The sequence below is a fragment of the Gasterosteus aculeatus genome, chromosome 12, assembly GCF_964276395.1.
Source record: "Gasterosteus aculeatus chromosome 12, fGasAcu3.hap1.1, whole genome shotgun sequence".
Classification (NCBI taxonomy): domain Eukaryota; kingdom Metazoa; phylum Chordata; class Actinopteri; order Perciformes; family Gasterosteidae; genus Gasterosteus; species Gasterosteus aculeatus.
Genome location: NC_135700.1, coordinates 16,257,550 through 16,277,065, shown reverse-complemented (window position 1 = coordinate 16,277,065; position 19,516 = coordinate 16,257,550). Strand labels below are relative to the sequence as shown.

Sequence of the window (19,516 nt, the reverse complement as noted above, 5' to 3'; positions counted from 1 at the left end):
TGTTACCTCACTCTCATCCTTAGCAGGATTTGATCAAGGCCAAGACGGGTTCATGAAACATGTCACAATACTGTGAAAAGTAGAACGGTTGAAGCGCAAAAGGAAGGCAGAAGTCTCACCTGAAGGCCTTGGGTAGGTGTAGGCTGAAAGACAATAACGGTGAAACACTCAGATGTGCGCAATCCACTTGTACATATTTTGTAAAAATCGAGACGGACATGTGAGATAATGACCTCAGAAAACAGGTTTTCTAAAATAGTGTTGAACAAGACTCACGTTCAGAGTACTGTATGATGCGGCTGACGAAGTCTCCAGTGCTGTAGGTGGTGATGGGGGAAAGCCTGACCTCGTACGACAGAGGGATTTTCAGGTCTGATATGGTGTGAGATATCAGCACACCCGGCTCTGGCTCCTTGCCCTTGAGGTCTATCTGCTTCCAGAGCACATTCTGCTTGTTCTAGATGAGTACAGGTGAAGATATCCAAGAGCAGGGAACATAAAATGTTAAATTGCACACTCACAAATATACACAAATCTGCAAAAACATAACAACAAAAAAGCAGTAGAAAGACAAATTCACAAAAAAAAAGCAGAGAATCCGGCAGAGAAGCAGAAACCCTAAGAAGTTGCACAGTGTCAACAGCGTCAGGCACAGCTCCCATCTTTTCTCATTGCTTAATATCATCCTCAATCTCACCCGTATACTTTATGTTTGTGTGCTCAGGGGAGGACGGAAGTCAATCGGAGTTGGGCGTGCTGAGAAAATGTCAGCGTCTAGAATGAAGTGATTGTAAATGCTACGCAACATTTTTGTTTTCATTTAATTTGATAGGCAACAATAATTTATATCTAATGGTTATTCCCTGGCACCACTTGTATTAAAGATCACATTTTCCTTGGAAAGAAATACTGTCCGCTCAGATTTGATGATCCACTGATCCACTGATAACAGATATTTATTTGTGTGGTAGAAGCAACAATAATTCATTTACATGCATCATTTTTGTAACTATGTCTTCATCTCCATTTACTTTCCTGTATCGCTGCAAATTTGCGTACATTATGATTTATAGTCAATAGAATGTCTCTTTGGTTCTGGGCGTATAGCCAGTCAACTTCAAGACTTGGATTGTACTTTTCTAGGACTGCGTGCATTTCCAATCTTGCCTTTTATCTAAAGCTATACAGCTGTCAAAATAATAATTTGCAACCTTTCCAGGAAATACCTCAAGGCAAGCGTAGGCTATGTAAATATTATTGTAATTGTAGAAATTAAAAAACTATTTCTTTCACAGTAAGTGATAAATCCACAGTGTCTAATTAGCTATGCATTAAAGGAACTAATATACAAATGCTAATGATGTTAATCCATTTCAAACGTTGTCTTAACTAATTTTCTTAGTTGTTGTGTATGAACAACAGATTATTTTACAGAACAATCTGAACAATATGCGATAGATTTCTCCTATCTTCTGCACCTTTAAGTTTTTTTGTTTTTTTTTTGTAAGCGGCACATTTAATAGAGCTATTACTGTGTTATTCCACCCACGGAGAGAAGGATCCATTAGCTGTGTATCTGCCTCTGATCCCAGCTACTTAAAGACCTGACAGTGAGCTCAATCTAATGCATTAGGTCAGCCACTCCACAATAACACGTTTGTACACCCACAGCATGCCATTATCAGGTAATGCATAAAGCAGAAGTGTGTGTGTGTGTGTGTGTGTGTGTGTACTTGTGTGTGTGATAAATGTCTACAGCAAAGAGCCGCAATGAAAGTTGGATTCAAAAGCAGATAGATGGAAAAAATGTAAAAAGCATCATAACGGTAAATAAAGTTTAGATTTTGTGGGATGACTATGCAAAAAAAAATATGAAATGCGGTTGATCTTGAATTGCTTCAGTAATTGATGTGACCGGAGGTGAAATCTGCTTTTTTGTGTGAAAGTCCCATTAAATGTTGACTCATTGCCACAAATTGAAGTTAGGCTGAGCAGATCATTTTAGTTGACGAGGCCATGGTGACTTCTGCCCAGGCTGCAAAGAATTAAGTACGACTCAAATGATGCATGTCCCAAATGACAAGTTTATGCTGGGCAACATACTTGGAATCAGCTCCTTCCTTCCTCACCAGGCCGTATGTCACTAATGGCTCTTTCATCTTCTTTTCTCAACTGCCATTCGGTCTGTTAACCTTTTTTAAATCCTCCAACTTTTCACTCTCTCTTGCGAGTCATGTAACATCCTTTTCAATGCAAGCACAATTATCCAAACCATCAAATCCACAAAGAGGAATCTTCCCGTACCCTTTGTGATGTTGCTGTAAGCACTAAGGTTCTGCAGGATGGGACCTGGCCTGCAACCTGGAATCGTGTTTGATTGTATTGTAGGTGGTGTGTTGTTGGAATGTTTGGTCGATCAGGTATTGTACCAACTGAAATATTACTCTGGTTAGCCCCATCAGGTAAGTGGGAGTTCAGAGAGAAGTGACTTGTTAAATGACTTTGTGGCAGTGTGTTGTATAAAAAGGACACTTAATTTTCCAATGAAAAGGCAGCAAAGCAAATCGTTTGGTTTAAGAGAAAATCATATCCAAAAAAGGTCAGAGAGTTCAATTTATCCAACAGCAATGTGTCATTTTTAAGTTTTCTATAGTGAAGTCTTGGATCACTAGATATTTGTGTTATTATTACATGTCTGATATTAAGGAAAAAAGCCTTTCAAAAAAGTATAGTATAGTAAAAGTAGAGTATTCAAAGCTCAATGTGGATATCTTCTGTCTTTGAGGGAAAAGTGCTATTATGGGGACAAAAAAGGCAAATTGCGGATATTCCTTCCACTTATTGGTTCAACCTTGATTTAACTACACAATGTAAAAGAGAGGCCATTTGTATCAAAAGCAGAAAAGGCTTTGAAAGAAAGCGGATTGGAACTTATTGAAATATGCGACTGACATATAATCTGCGGTGCTCGGTGGTATTAATCCGAGCATTTGATTAATACAGGACTACTACCACCTGTATTTATGTTCTTACTTCAGGACAGCTCATTCATCAAATACATTTTTTTACATTGCGCAACCTTTTTTTCATTGTTCACAAATGCACTAATACTGACTGCTTCCAGTTTATCTTATCTGCTCTGGAAGATGTTGGCTCGGATGTTCAGTTTCCAAATGAACTACAGTACATTATCTACACAATATATATATATATATATATAAACATTTACACACAGCTTGTACAGCGTAGGCATAATTATGTGAAATGTAGCAGAAAAGAAGCGCTATGCTCATGTAATATGTATAGCGTGTGTGTTAGCAGGGAGAGACGAGTTAATAACACTGAGGAGTCAGAGCTTTAGAAGTAAGCAGAGCGCGTGGACAGGGTCTGCGTGCACACATACAAATGTGCACATGCGTGCTTTGGTTGTAGTTCCAGTGTGTGGGACATAACCGATGAATAAACTAGGTTGAAAGTATACAAAAAAAAACCCCAAAAACATATACAGTTTGTGGACAAAAAGATAAAAAGGTGCTGAAGTGTGCACTTCGGAAGCTTCAATTGCAGGCGAATGACTCATTCTCTCTGCTTCCCTCATTAGGTCAGTGAACAGAGAGGATGTGTTTGCATGTGAGTGACAGGGAGTGACCGGGGTGAAAAATATATATTGTGTGTACAAAAAGGATCTATATACAAGGAGACAGTCAAAAGACCGGAGTGAGCGAGTGATATTTTAATAGGGAGAAACGTGTTTGGTTGATAGACTGATGGACGGAGGTCCAATCAAAGTAAGTCCATTTTTCTATTATCCTCCCTTTTATGATTGATCACCAGTTGACTGATTTGGGCCGTGTGTACATTAACGAGCCACGTGTGTACTGTGTTTCTTACGATTATCTGTGCTTGCATAAGCACATGCACTCTAACTTTATGTGTATACGTTTATGCATAGTGGGGTTGGTCACATGAATTATTCATTAATTTGATTTAATATACAACTCTAATTCATCATGGATATTTTTAATTTCTCATATATATGATAATAGGGGTGTGTGTTTAAACAGTTTGTTTGACAGTGTCTCTGAACAGAAACAACCTGGTTGTTCAGATGTGTAGTTAAAACCTAAAGGCAGGTCAGCTGCCTGCCACACTGCTTCAGTGATATTCTAAATACACAACTCCATAGCTGCAGGTCGACAAGAGGCCGATATGGCGATGATGTGATAAGATCGAGAAATAGGAAAGGAAAGAAAGGTGTGCAAAAGCAATGAGGATGATAGTGTGTGTATATTGTAGCGTGTCTCTGAGGTATATGTAGACAATGTGTACACTATATATATATATATATATATATATATATATATATATATATATATTGGGATTTGTGTCAAGAGGGACAAGCGCATGTAATTGTGAGAGAATCTGGTCGTTTTTCAAAATAAAATATGATTTAGAAAATATTTATTAACTTAAAGAAAAGAGGTGAGTAGGTGCACATTTGCCTGCCACTAGAAGGGTTTTGGTTACAAAAACATATTGTGTTCATCCCAGTCCTTTATGAATCTACTTTATAACTGCTTGGAGGGATAAGGGAAGAGGAGCGGAGTGTCTGTTGAGTTCGGAGATCGAAGTCACAGGCTGAGCTAAACACTCCCAGACACGGTGCACAGTGCGTTCTATACTAGGCAAATATCATTTGTACAGTTGGTATTCTGACTGTTTGGGAGGGATCAACAATGACTGCACAAACAGCATGGCGGTCAAATCCCACGGATGACGTGAGGCAACAATTCTGCCGCACATTCATAACTTCATAAAATGATATCAGGTTAATTATTGGGTATTGCACACTTTTTACAGAAGCTTCAACTGCTGTCTTTTATGTTTGAATACTGTATTAGTCAAAGGTTTGTACATATTTTCTCATTCAATTCAGTAAGAAAGTGTGTCCAAACTTGTGACTGTACTGATACATTGCACTAACTGGTCCACGTTTTTGTATTTGTTTGATGTTAAGATGTTTTAAATTCTGGACGGGTCAGAATTAATGTTGCATAGACCTGAGATAAGTTCAATGTATTAATGAATAACTCTAAAGACGGACAATTTCCTATGACAAGGCGCTGATAGCATATAGAAAAAAGGGAATGAAAGTGCTCGTTTACAAAACTGTTTGGTTTACAGGCTGAGGGGAACAAAAGGTGAGCGAGGGCGGCTTGATGAAAGGAAGGAAGGCTTGTGAATGTTGGTGATTCCTACACAGGGATACCCCCTGCAGGGAGAGCAAAACCTAATGAAGAAGCGTAAATGGCAATTTCACAGCCCACCAATGAGTCATGGAGCAAATCACGTAGCCTAAGCTTAAGTGAATACAAATCCATATATTTCTGGATATACAGTACATATACACACATACAGTGTATATAGACATACAGGCAAAAACCTGATTTATTTAAACAAGAACAATAGAGACACAACCGTTACTTATCAATGAAAAGCAGATGGCCACACTTTAAGCATTGAGCAAAAGTCGGCATGTACCACGAGGACCGCTACTCCAAATGAACTCATCCGTCTACTGTATTCCCCCCTGTGTCTTCCCGTCTCCCCCGAGATCTCTACATCACTTTATATGTGCTAAAAAGATGGCGTCAAGGCGTTAAGGAGATGCGCCGGGATGAGTGTTGCAGAAATAGATGGGTTGTGAAATTGACACGGTATTACATTTGCTGTTCTCATACTCTATTTAATAGTCGAGAGGACCAGTGAGATTCACTGTAATCTTTAATTTGCATCTTATTTCTCTCACAGTCCCGCTTTATTTTGAGTTCCAGCCTTTTGCTTTGTCTTTAGTTTAGTCACTCTTCATTGCATTTTTAAAGGTATGTGGGTTAAAACCTTGAAATTAACAACATTTATGAAGTCTTAAACTGCCACTTATTGCAATTTGTTATTTAATACTGTTACCATAATAAGCCATAATTCTCAGCACTATTTCAGTTCCCACGTCTCACCAAACATTGAATGACATTAAGTTGCAACACTTAAGTGCCGGAAAAGCTAAAAGGCCCGAGAGAGAGACGAGCACAAGTGGAAGCAAGACACACTGAGGAGAAATGGTGGATAAAACAGAGCTGTGAGTAAAAGATATAGTACAAAAGGTGAGGGAACAGGAGAGAGGTAACGTGAATGTTTTCAGAGAGCTGAGCCATGCAATCAAATGTGCATCTTAAGAAGGCCGGTGCTAATTTCCTGTCTCCCTTTAGAGTCTCACTTAATGAGGTAAGCAGCCAAGTCTTAAAGTAGGAGGGGAACTAACTATTCATCCGCACAAAAGCAAGCTGGCAGACCCTGCATTCCCTCTGTTTAACTGTCTCATACATGCACGCACGCAAGTATAAACATACACACGCGCACGCAGACACACACGCACACGCACGCACACCAACCCCCAGCCAGTTCTGTATAATTCACTATTATCCTTGCTGTCTTCTGACTCAAAGCCAGTAATCTATGAATAGATGTTTGAAAAAAAAAAAAAAAAATAGAGGGTAGCCTGAGGTTGCTCTCCTACTGAGGACAAAGGTTTCAAACTCTGGAAAGGGCTCCGAAACGGATTCCAGAGTGGATCTGGTTGGAGAAATGACCTAAACATAAACATATAATTTAGGTTATATCTTTACATGTATGCATACGTGTGTCCAAAGGCTTGTGTGCATGTGTACCAGTCCTTTCTCCGGTTTGCAGGTTTGTTCTTTGTGCTGGATTAGCATACCTTGCGGACATTAATCCAGTAGCCTATGATGCGATCCGTAGCCTCGGGATCTTTCTGTGTCCACTGCAGGTTGTAGGAATAGTTGTTTCCTTTTAGAATTCGCACTGGATTCGGTGTGTCGAAGTAGAACTCAGCGTTGTAAGGTTGTGCTGTGGGATGGGGGAGGGGAGAGAGAGAGAGAGAGAGAGAGAGAGCTAAATATCAGTAGCGAGTGATACAGAACAGGAGATAACTGCGTCGTTGAATATGACTATAACTCAGGTTCGTTCACTCACCAGAGACGTTAAACGTGCACGTTGACGTCCCCGCGTTATTGCTGACTCGGCACTCATAAGAGCCATTGTTTGTAGGTTCCAGTTTAAACTTCAGCTCAGGCATCTCCTTCAGGTCAGCCATGGGCATGCGGATGGCGTCGCCGTTACGGAACCAACGGATGTCTGTTAGGCGGGGCGGGTTCGAACGCAAGATGTTACACCTCAGGGTGACCATCTGAGAGTTCCTCGATCGCGCATCCTGGAAGACCGGGTCCAGTATTGGAGGGACTGCAGACACAGAAGATTTAAGATTCAAGCTTTAGTGCCTTTCCAATATGTCAATCATCTATATCACGTTATAATGTCTCTTTTTTTCTTTTTATTCTCTGCAGGTTGAATTTCATCACACCAGATCAAAACATTCAAGTTTTGACAAATAATCCGACAGGAACTTTTAGCGCCACAAGGAACGAGGCATTTCACCTGGGCACACTCGCGTCCCTGCTGCTAACCCATCCCAAGCAGCTGTAATTAAACTGTCAGCTGCAATGTGTGGCTCTGCTGGTAATGACTGACTAGCTGTTGTTGCCCCCGGGTCAGACAGGACACAAGTCAGCCAAATGACTCTACCACAAATCATCAGCCAGCTAGTTCACCCCTGGCTAATCATGTGGATAATCGACAAGATGCTAATGTTGCTATCGCCGTAATAACAGTGATGAGATCCGGCGTTAAGGCCCCCTGAGGTGAGGCAGCACGACTACAGTCCCTTATGAATCAACTTTATCAGACACAGATGTGTAATTACAGTGTAATCTGTGTTATGCCTCTAATTTAGACGGGCAGGCCCGTGGATGAGCTGCATGTACAGTCGGGATGAGAGTAGAAAAACAGAAAGATAACACAAGGAGCAGCAGGGAACGCTGGAAACGAGTGTCTGATCTTAACCATACCAGCAGTAATGAAACCATGAGACAGAAAGACATTAAAAATATAGATGCAACCCTGGTAACATCATCGCAAGTTGTTTTCATGTTTAAAAGCTAACATATAGCCAGTGGTGATATCTTTAAACATAAATGTAAAGCCTAACTCTTTATCACAGTTGTTTATTAGTATTTTATGGATGGTACATTATGTGTATGTACTTTCATTTCACATTGGTCTGAAATTTGTATTGTTATGTCAGCTTGGCATTCTTCCCTTTGAACCGCCCCCAGCTATATGAAAGATAATTAAAGTTTAATTAAATGAATATCATCCTTATGTTTTTTTCTATATTCATTCTTGCATCTGTTAGAAAACAACGACGTCAATTATTGGTTTCCACTTTTTCGCGAACAGGATATGAAGTAAATAAAAACCCAACAACTGTATGCTGCCAAGTTAACAAATGCCCATTGAGTCAAGCTTTTGTTAAAGGTTTCATTTTTTAAATAGGTAGAGGTAAACACTACCAAACCAATTCCCTGTTTGAGTAAGTGCTTTTACCATTCTGTACATGCACTCCAGCTAGAGGAACATGAGTAAGCATATGCATGCTAAGACCACTAGAAATCACCAGGCGATATTTGAGTTGAGACTCAAAACACTTTCTTTATTTGTAAAATGGTGATTGAAATGTATTCCTGTGTATTTCACGCCACACCGCCGTGTTCCAGAGTCAGAAGACCGTAATCCGTGTAAACACAACATCCCTATCTGTCTTATTGAATGCAAAATGGATTCCATCCAGGAATGCAACGCCGACCAAGCCAAACATTTACAGAACATGAAGAGAAAATCAATTTACATGAGAATGAGAGCGGGATGAGCGGAACGCGGGAGCAAGGTGGGATGAAGGGATAGAAAACAACTCTTTAAGAATAAGACAACGAGGAAGACAAATGATAGGGAGAGTGCGGCGTGAAAGTGAGAGAAGCTGATGATCGAGTAAGGGGGGCGGGGGGGGGGGGGGGGGGGGGGGATGAGAATGCAGGATGCAGAAAGGGAGCGACAAGACGGAGAGAGTTTCCCTCTCACGGCCAGTAGTTCACTGATTGATGATGATGAGAATGGCACTAAGGAGGAACAGCTACCTCTCTTGGAAGAGGTAAAGAAGGAAAAGGCAAAAAGAGAAGCGGACAGTGGAGAGAATCTACATATCCTCTTAATTATGGCTGCCATAAAAAATGATGGCTTCGTTCCTTCACATCAGTCAACAGTGATTAATGGCCAGGAATGACCTGATCAAACAAACAAAGTGAGATTGTTTCAACACACTTTTTGGGATGTAGCTGAATATCATTTTATGCCGTTGCTCTTTCTGCAAACTTTTTTTTATTTCTCTCTGTCCCTTTTCATCTTTCTAACCTCGCAACCCCACGGTTTTGCCATCCCTAACCACGTTTCAAGCTCTCTCCTAACACATCTCCCCTTCTCAGTCCAGAGAGGGGCGGCCACCTGGTCCATTAATCAGACTCTGCCGGTGTGAACAGCAAAGCTCACAGAGTGTTGCCCTCCTGCCCCCGCCTGCATTACAAAGACCCGGTAAATCCTTCCTGAAACAAGAGGAGAGGAGACTGCTTTGCCTGTGTTTTCATCAACTATGTCCTATGAGTGGAAGGTGGTCCTACTTGGACTAGTACTGCAGGACCTGGACCAGGCTTTAAATGCTATATCCATGTAAATTAACGGGTCCATATTGGGTCTGGTATACGGTAAATATTTACAGATTGATTGACATTGAATTAAATCAATTAGTATAAAAGTAGCGCCTACATTTATGTTGCTCTGAAAGCTTTGGTTGAAGAGAGAGTCCTAGTTGCTTGATGAATAAGTTCTCCTTTGAGTTTTATGTTTTTTTGCTTTCTTTTTTTGCGCCATCGTGCTTTTCTGATTGAACATTTCATAACTTAAATTGATGGTGCCTCTTGTACACAGGGCACAATGGAAGTAGGTGGGGGTGTTGATAAAAATGTTAATAAAAATGTTCTGAGTACAAACCAATGCTATGATATACTGCTGTGTTTACACCAATAACCTACGAGGGTTTGACGAAAGCCAATAACAAATCTTGTTTTTCTTCAAAGACACGACACGGGTGCACAACACAAGATCAACGTCCTTGAATTCTTCAAAACTAATAAAGCTTCCTCATTCTTACTTGAATTTTGTGCTTCCTTAAGTGTTCAGAATAAGATGGTGGGGTCAGCACCAACCAATTAACCCCTGTATAAAATATTTTCCACAATTGTATTAAGTCTATGTGTGATTGTTTACAATATGCTAACTGGAGCACATCCATCTTAAAATGGGGGCACAGGACATATAAGTAAAATCCTGTATGAAAAAGTATATGCCGTTTTTTCTGGAAACTGGAATTTTGTTATAAAATAGCTTTTGTTATTTTGTAAAAATCAACAAGTTGAACGATGCACATACGCAACTACTGCACAAATGCAGCTTTCTTTGCCATGTGTAAGGTTTGAGTAAAATCTCAAAATACATTTATATGAATTGATAGTTTCATAAAACTCATCTCTGGGTTTATTTGCTCCCCTTCAACACTCTTTACATACTACCAAATTTTTCTTTTCTACTAGAACTAGGAAATGTTACAGTTATATCCTCTGTTTGTTGCTACTTGATTTTAAACATTGCTACTGCAAATATTCTAGTTCTGTGTTTTATTATTTTAAAACCTAAACCAAAGTTACGGCTCTACGTTTGGGTTCTCGGGTGAATGTGGTCCGATCTGCACTTACACTGCACGTTGAGTTGGACCTGTAGCTCCCTGCGTTTGATGTTCAGCCCGTTGTATGGAGCAGTCTGGCACCGATATGCCCCCATCATGTCCCGACTGACGTTCTTCAGTCTCAAACGTCCATCGGCCGTCTCCATCACTGCCGTCCCCGATGGCATCAGCAGGTCCTTTTCTGCCCGTGACCAGAGTATAGGTGGACGAGGTTTGCCATCTACCACCAAGCACACCAGCTCGACATTACCTCCCTCTCGCACGCTGACCACCTGACCGCCGGGTGGAACCGACAGCAGCGGAGGGGAGACTGGAGGGAACAAGAGCAGGAAAGAAAGACAGTATAATTTCAAAATAAACTACATAGAATGAGAACAAGAAAGGGTTAAATGCTATGAGTCTGGAGGGTGACATGACTTTAAAATGAAATATGGGGTGAACAGGGAAACTGAATAACAGAGACAGACGGAGAATAAAAATGACATTTATAAGTTTAATTTTATTGGACAATCACAGTTTTAATGCCACATCGGAACATTAAAATAGATAAAGCCTATAAAATGATGTGCTAACATTATAATGCCCGAAGCAACTCCGAGAGATACAAAGTCATAAAACTTCCCTGCGAAACCTCACCGCTGTTCTGAGAGATGTTGACGTCCACACGGAGCTCCGGCACCCTGCTGCCAGGGAAGTTCGCCACACAGCTGTATGTAGCCAAGTCTCTGAACTTCATGTCCACGATCTCCAAGCTACTGGTGCCGGGTGCCATGTCCGGGTCGCTGCGCAGCAAAATCAGGCTCTCCGAGTTGAAGACGGGTGCACCGTTCTTGTACCAGGTGTAGTTGACCTTGTCCTGTGGGGTGGCGTCAACGTGGCACGACAGCTTGAGGTCCCGACCCATCTGGATGGTCTCGCTGTCCTTGTTAGAGTCGGGTGTGATCTGGAAGGTCAGGTTGCTCATTGCTGTGTGGTGTAACGGGGTGAATAAGAGAAGAAAAGGGGTTCAATAGGAGGTCAATTGTGCAGCTGTGGTGCATTCCTGAAAAACAGGGAATGGAGGAGGAACTATTTTAAATACTAAATACTAATGTAATCATTCCTAAAAAAGGAACATTTCCTTCTCCTAAAGATGTCAAACACTTTACTCTGAAAGATTTTAGACTCAATTAGATTTTACAAGGTGAAACTTCTAATGGTTTTCACTTATGAATCATTTGCTCACTCAATTAGTGTTCAACACTTTCCACAAGCAGCCGCTGCTAATGAGTGAGTAGCCATCGTTAGTATCAACAAACGACGGAAAATGTGTACAGTGAAAAAAAGGGGGCTTCTGTTCTGTGTTTTGCTGCCACAGTAAAAACTGGAAAATACACATTTCAAACAAAAAAAAAGTATCCTGCCAGAAACAAACAAGTTACTGGCCTCTGAGTTAGTTACTCCCTTTAATTGATAACTTAATTATGGCTTTGGCATTGATAAAAGGATGTGTCCATGCACTGAATGATTATTATATGATCATGATTTTACTTTTTACAGACTTTTTTTTTTTTTTTACTCTCTACATATATGTTTTTTAATTTCATGGCAACAAAGTATAAAAGGCAAAATGGCAAATATGGTTAAAAAAAAAAGAAAAAATACAAAATCAAATTTCAACTAATGGAGGAGCAATGAATGGCTGATACTATTTTAAGGAAATTATTTATTAAAAAATCTATGTGTTTCGTGGTGTTTAGGGTGCTAATTCATGTCTTAGTCTTTCTGTATTATTGTGTATGAATCTGTGAGTCTCAATTGATTGTGCTGTGAATGCATCTACTGGTAAGAGGAATGTCCTCGTTGACGATAAAACAATAAAACCCCATACTGTCTAATACAAAACAGAAAGACAAGCTTTCAACGTAGCATGTGAGGCATGAGCAGGGGGCAAAAAATGAAACCAAAGGGAAAAGTAAATTGAACAAGAAAGAGGGACAGAGAGACGAAGACGCAAATTGTCAAGGAGGGAAGAGTAGCGGGGGAACAAAATCAAGGACAAAGAAAAACTCTCACAGTGTCACATTTAATTTCCAGTTTCAAAGGCTGTGTTTCCCCAACAGATTTCCATGTTGAATACAAAACAGCTCTCTGCTCCTCCGCTGACAGGAGAGACAGCCGGCAAGGAGGAGTGGAGAGCTTGGTTTAAACTCCATTCGAGCTTGTTAACAAGATGCTTGGGTGGAGCCATGGGTACGAATCACTGACCATATGTTCAACATGATCCTGCATCTTCAACCTGTTTAGTATGGAGAAAATGTCGCGTGTGAGTCTGGGCCTCCGCGTGCCCCCCGTGCACATCTTCAACCGCGTCGCCCGACTACCTGCAGACTTCCGTCTCCGTGCACCTACACTGATCGCCAGAGTGTTTCACGTTCCCCGTCCTGCCACCTGTGCCGGTGTGACGATGCGTTCAGGCCCATTAAGCAAACAGGAGAAACCCATCCAGCGTACGTTCTTTGCGGTGTTAACCAACAGAAGACTGTTGCTAATTGCCTCCACTCGAGTCAAACTAATTGGAGCGAATAAGATGATTAAAAGGACTAAAAATAGCCGGAGGGGAAAGGAGAATTGAAGGCTTCTGGTTTTAACACCAGGGAAGAGCGCTATACTTAACGCGTCTGTTCCTACGAGGTTCACATCGGCTCGATTTAATGACGGATCAAGTGCGGGTGTGTCACAAACAACACAGACACATACAGTGCACACAAAATAATTACATTTACTCACATTCACACACTACAGTTAAAGAATGAAGCTAACGAGAACTGAGCAGGTGGTGGTGTTTTTTTTTTTTTTTAGCTTTAAATTAAAATATAAAAAATCTGTTCTGTACACTATCCCCTCAGTTACCAAAAGGAAAGGGAAAAAACATATGGCATGATTATGAATAGGAAAACATTGCAAAGAAACAGAACCTACAATGTTGCTGGACGATCACGGAACACGTCACGTCAAGTTTGAACCAAGCACACGCGTGTATTACTTACTCCTGACGACGAGATTAACGATCTTGCGTGCCGGGTTTCCCACGTTGTTGACAGCCGTGCAGTTGTAGGTCCCAGCATCGTCCAGGGTGACAGCTCGCAGGATCAGCGTTGGCCCTCGAACTTGGGCGCTGAGGGGAAGCGATCTGGGGTAAAGTGACCACACAACAGTAGGGGGGGGGAAACCGGCCGTCACCTCGCAGTTCAACAGCACGTCCTGCCCGGGATCCACCACCACCGTGTCGTTCACCGACAGCCGGATGATCGGCGGAGCTGAATGGGGGCAGAGTTGGAAGAATAACAGGGAGAGAAAATCACTTTTCTTGTAGTTATAGTTAATTCAAGTGTTCTTCTCATAGTGTCATATTGCTATAGCCACCGCATCATTTTCCTGTGACTGATCCAACTGGAAAAATAAAGGATGACCCAAGGCTCGCCTGCAGATGGGGGAGGGGGGGGGGGGGGGGGGGATCCTGTTATCAGACAGAGATCAATCGCGCTCCACCAGTTTTAAAATACCCCAAAACAGCCGAGCGGTGGGAGCCCCGACACACTCGGTGCAGTAGTGAAAAATGACGAGGAAAGGAGAGAACAAAGTATAGTACTGAAGCAGGAGAGGGTTAAAAGTGAAATAAAGGTTATTGGTCATTCATTTACCTAACCATGATAAGGGATTATACAGTATGTACGTCTTGGTAAGTGTTACCAAATAGAGCGTGAAAATAAGATCTAGAGCTTGTTGTGATCGTATAGTAAACTCAGCTCTCCAAGATATCCGCTAAACAACTGTACAGTGCACATGAGAGATGCTCCATGAACTTAACTTAAAAATCCTCACAGAGCGAGTTGCCAGGAAACAATAGCTAATACCGAATGGACCCACTGATGGATGAGTCGAGTCTGAGGATGTCATACAGGTTGCTCCTGTCTACGCAAGTACTCTTTCATCCACTGCTGATAATGTGGCCGAGATTCTATTTACATCTTATCGGCCAAGGATAACAAAGTCTGCGGTTGAGTCCACTTGGGATAAATCCAGCAGTGTGGTGATATTTACTCACGATTCTCTCTCGGCAGGTAAAGTCACCAGCCGTTGTGTGTGTGTCCAACTTTGCCAGCTGGAGGGAGATGTGCACAAGGATAAGTATTCCTGTGCAGCTTTTGACCGTGATAAATAACATCCTGGATCTGTGGCTTATATAAATGTTATTAATGGGTAGCATGTGGATGCCGGTGCAAAGCCGGTCCTCAATATGAATCAAAATTGTGCAATCAGCAACAAGCTACCTCGTCGTTAAGATAAGATAACCATTTGTCATTTCTTCATCCAACGCAGGCTCGAGGGCGCCCTGTCTGCAACGTCTTGAGATAGGCCTTTGCAAATCTCATCATGGGGTGTAAATGGGGTGACAAAAGGCTAATGTTGAGAGAAATGAGTTTGTGACCAATATGTCACCTGTTTAAATCACTCGAGGGGCTACAAAAGGTTTCTGGGGGTTAAGGCCTCCCGGTCCCTCATCAACAGCAGTAAAAAAAAAATGTTTTTTAAATGGGGGAGAGCAGATCGGCATCACTGACCACAGGTTACTAATGTGTGCTGGTACTGTTGAGTGTTTTGTGGTTTCTGCCTCTCTGAGTGCGTAGCAGGAAGAAAAAACAAGGTTATTTCATTTTGTTTCAGATCTGCTAAGTCAACCTGTCATTTCAAATGATATATCTATTCTCTGTCGCACGTGGTGATAATTTCAACTTTCGTTCTGTAGCCCCAGTAAGACATCATGCAGCAGGTGATAACTATATTAATTATCATACGGACACTGTAACAAATTGCTGTAAATTTACGGTGCATTTCTAACGGTATCTTACAGTATGTCATAATAACTGTAACATACAGTTAAATTTCCATCCCTTGCTTGTAAAATAACGGCCAATGTCATCAGTGCTGTAGTGGTAAAATTAGAGGTGGGTAAACTCAGAATTTTGTGATCATACAGACCTCGACGCGATGCGAAGCAACGCGACACAAAGCGTCGCGACTCTTTTAAGGCTGTCCTGGCTATATTGCATTATGTTATCAGTAAAAGTCATATACAATCAATGACAATGAATAAATGTGTTAGTAGTTTGTAGTTTATTAAATTTAAGAAAACAGTAAAGAAAAGTATGTCAACACAACACAACAAGACAAGATTAAGAACTATCTACATACGGAGTCTCCTTTTTACAGTAGTGCCCAGAGGGCCTCCTTGTCCTCCACGTCAGGTCCTGCCTTGCACAGAGGAGCATGAACCCCAGAACGCGTCTGGGGTTCATGGCTCCTCTATGCTTCTCCTATCTCTATTCAACCTCGTGTTTCTCCTCTCCCTGTGCTCTCTGCATCATTGCCTGTCCTATCACTGCCTGAAAAAATATGTGCAATTTAAGAGTTAACCAGTTAAGCAGCCTGTCAATTACACTGACAACATAAGTTAAAGGAACACTCATGTACTACCTATGTCATCATAAATAGCCTATACGGCATGCTTTTTTTCACATTGAGAACTGACTTGTTTTCTAATCTACGCGTCACCAGGCGTTTTTCTTGTCCTTTTACCGTGCACGACCAGCGAACACAGAGCGTGCGAGTAATACGCCCCCCCCCCCCCCCCCCCCCCCCCCCGTCGGTTGTTCCGCCCGCAAAAACGACTACACCCCCCCCGTCGGACCTTCTCGACGGGTCCGCGAAATATTGTCTGACATGAAACCGGTCCGTGAGGTAAAAAAGGTTCGGGACCACTGGGCTAATCCACAACGTGTATGTGTTTACATACCTCATGGATCCTGATTGGTGTTGCTGCTGCAGCCGCAAGGCACTGATTGGATGGTCAGACCATAATACAGTGCAGATGAAAATGATTCAGACTACGGCGTTTATATGTTCAACAATAGGAAACGTAGTCTTAGCTGTTTTAAAATAATACCAAGTTTATTTCGGATCATTCCAACGGAAGAATACAAGGCTAGGAATATAGGGAACTTTGAGGTGCGTAAACGCCACTTAGAGGTGGGTAAACGTTATTTAGAGGTAGGGTAAACGCTATTTCCAAAATTCCAGAGGTGCGTAAACGGCATTTACGTGCGTTTACCCTCCACTACAGCCCTGAATGTCATGAATAAATAGTTAAAGCTGTCAATTTACAATAATAGCAGACTACCGCAATTCAACTGCATGTTACATATATTTTATGAAGTGGTGGAAATACACATACAAGTGCAGTGAATCACAATCCATCTACATCTGTTGTAGGTTAATGTATGGAATCCCATGTCAGCCACTTAAAAACAGTTCCTGTAAGTCATCATAATGAGATAGTATCTCATGAGATACGATGATGGCTTTGACTTACAGGACATTACTATACATGCAGCTGTCACTTTTATCCAAAACGCGCATGGCTTGACATAATTTTATGTGGAGTAATTGGGGGTTAGGTGTCTTGCTCAGTGACACTTGAGACAACTTGGCACAGGGAGCAGCCAGGATTCAAACCGCCAACCTTGTGCTGCACAGCACACCCTCCCTATCCCATGCGCCGCCTTCGCTGTCGTTTCAATGGCCGGAATGTAAAGATTATAAATATTTGTATTATTCAAAGTGTTCATTACCTAAAAGTCATTTGAGTGTTAATCGTGACCGACTGCTCCTGAACGTGACGTCAGACGCGTAATCTTAGTTCATACAGAACACCTGTGCAGTTCAACATCGGAGGAGTTTCTCAATGCCTCGTCTCTCCAAGTAACGTTGGTAAGTGTGATTTGCCTAGCATAATTAACATTCTCTTTCCTTACATCTTGTTGTCTTCCTCAACTTTGTAATTTTAATATTTTACAGATGACAATTTTTCTAAATATTTAATTTTGGTTTGTTTTACAGAGGCTCTGGATTAAGGACCCCTGCCGTTTATTGCGGTCAATTGAAAGTGTTCCATAGCGTATTGTTGCAGTTAGTTTACCTTGTTCCTAATGATTTTATGATTCATTTTTTTATTATTGTATACATGCGGCATATTTTATGTTTTGTTCTTGGTTACAAAGGCCTAACATTTTTGTCTTAATAAACTCCAACCACTATGACCGAAATGAGTTTGGTTGTCTTTCTTTAATTTGTGGGGAATTGAATGCAAATGTATACGGTTATAAGTAAAAGGTAACATTCTGGTATTTATAACACAAAAACAGTAATCCTAGGGTAACAAACTGAAATCCAATATACGACAACATACCGTATATTACGGTAGGGCACTGTAAATAAAACAGTAAGTTACTAGCGTCTACTGCCAGTAAATTGCTGTTGATTCACAGTAAAAATGGTTCAAGTTTACGGTAACATACAGTAATCCATTTTACGGTAACATAGTGTAAAACCATTTACGGTATTATACCGTGAAATAACGGTAAATTCCTGGCGTCCTTGCTGCCAGTAAAATACCGTTAATTTACGGTGACATTTTTTAGAGTGGAGGCCTAAATATGCACAAGGAAAAGTCCTTCTTTGTCATTTGTGATACATTTTCTTGATAGAAATATAAAAAACGAGTAGCAGGGCCAATGTGTACAACATGATTTGGGGTTAAGCATCTGCCTGCCGGGAGTCAATTTCAGATTCTTCATGAAAACAGTGAGATGATCATAGAGACATTCATCGATCAACGCTCTGTTTATATTTCAACTGCCCCTTTTAGTTGGATAATCCAGAGATGTGTTTGCAATGTAGTATGGACATGTAGAAAAAAATGAACAACAACACGTTATTTTAAACAAATTCAATGAATAATATAAAATGATTAAAACTCAGTGTTATTCATTTCAATATTCATCTTAAATTCTCGAGAATTGCATTAGCATGTATCAAAGGTAATTTATTTCGGATCAATGAATAACCCAACATTTTTATATCCTCATCCAATGCAATTATTGATATTCAGCCCTTACGTTGGTAATACAATTTGAATGAATGTATTGGAATGAATGTATTTGTTCCATAAGTTATTTATTTCGTAATATGTCATTAGGACCTCGGCGTGTGTACACTTATCAAAAAGTGTTTCAGGTTTTATACAAAAATGTGTTTTCATAAAGCCTATTGACATTTTGGACATGTGTCTGTTTTATAAGGTTTCAAATATTCTTATGTGAGCATTTTATCGGAGTTCACTGCAGACAGGTATTCTGAGTTGCAGGACGGAGGAGAATGCAGGTTTATCGAGCTGAGAGAGAGTTAATCCTCAGTGAGAATGAGACCAACCCCACAGAGCACAGGAAGCAATTTATTCCTCTGATAGACTTTATGCAGTACATCCTCCCATCTAATCTCTTTTTTAACAGATTGCAATTGCCGTAATGAAAGCGGTTCACGGAGGCTAACACACTAGTTTACCATCGGATGTTTGTACTATTACAAGAACACGCGCCTGTCGTGCGGACAGGCCCGGCAAATTTTTCCACGGGTGGCGAAAATGTGCATTTGAAATCGCACACTAATGGCGCATCTCTTTAGCTAATCTCGCCAGTGATGGTCCTCAAACTGACAAGACATTTCACTGGTGTAACAACTGCAATCAGCACATAAATAGCACTGTCCACTTCCATTGTGTCAAATCACCACGCTAGGAAAGTAAACCACTGTGAGCATGAAGAGCCCTTCAAGTATACAAACAACCACCATGGAAATTGTTTGATTGTTAAG

At 41.1% G+C, this 19,516-nt stretch overlaps 1 protein-coding gene across 3 annotated transcripts in view; it reads right to left on the bottom strand.

The window, feature by feature from the left end:
* mdga1 (MAM domain containing glycosylphosphatidylinositol anchor 1) overlaps positions 1 to 19,516 on the bottom strand; it is a 123,860-nt gene that overhangs the window by 22,360 nt on the left and 81,984 nt on the right. For all 3 annotated transcript variants that reach the window (XM_040202116.2, XM_040202132.2, XM_078085612.1), the window contains exons 7-13: positions 13,795 to 14,064; positions 11,402 to 11,731; positions 10,776 to 11,075; positions 7,051 to 7,317; positions 6,776 to 6,924; positions 277 to 457; positions 120 to 143 (exon numbers count right to left, since the gene is read on the bottom strand). In XM_040202116.2, the coding sequence (XP_040058050.1) occupies positions 120 to 143; positions 277 to 457; positions 6,776 to 6,924; positions 7,051 to 7,317; positions 10,776 to 11,075; positions 11,402 to 11,731; positions 13,795 to 14,064 (1,521 nt within the window). The remainder of the gene's footprint in view (positions 1 to 119; positions 144 to 276; positions 458 to 6,775; positions 6,925 to 7,050; positions 7,318 to 10,775; positions 11,076 to 11,401; positions 11,732 to 13,794; positions 14,065 to 19,516) is intronic.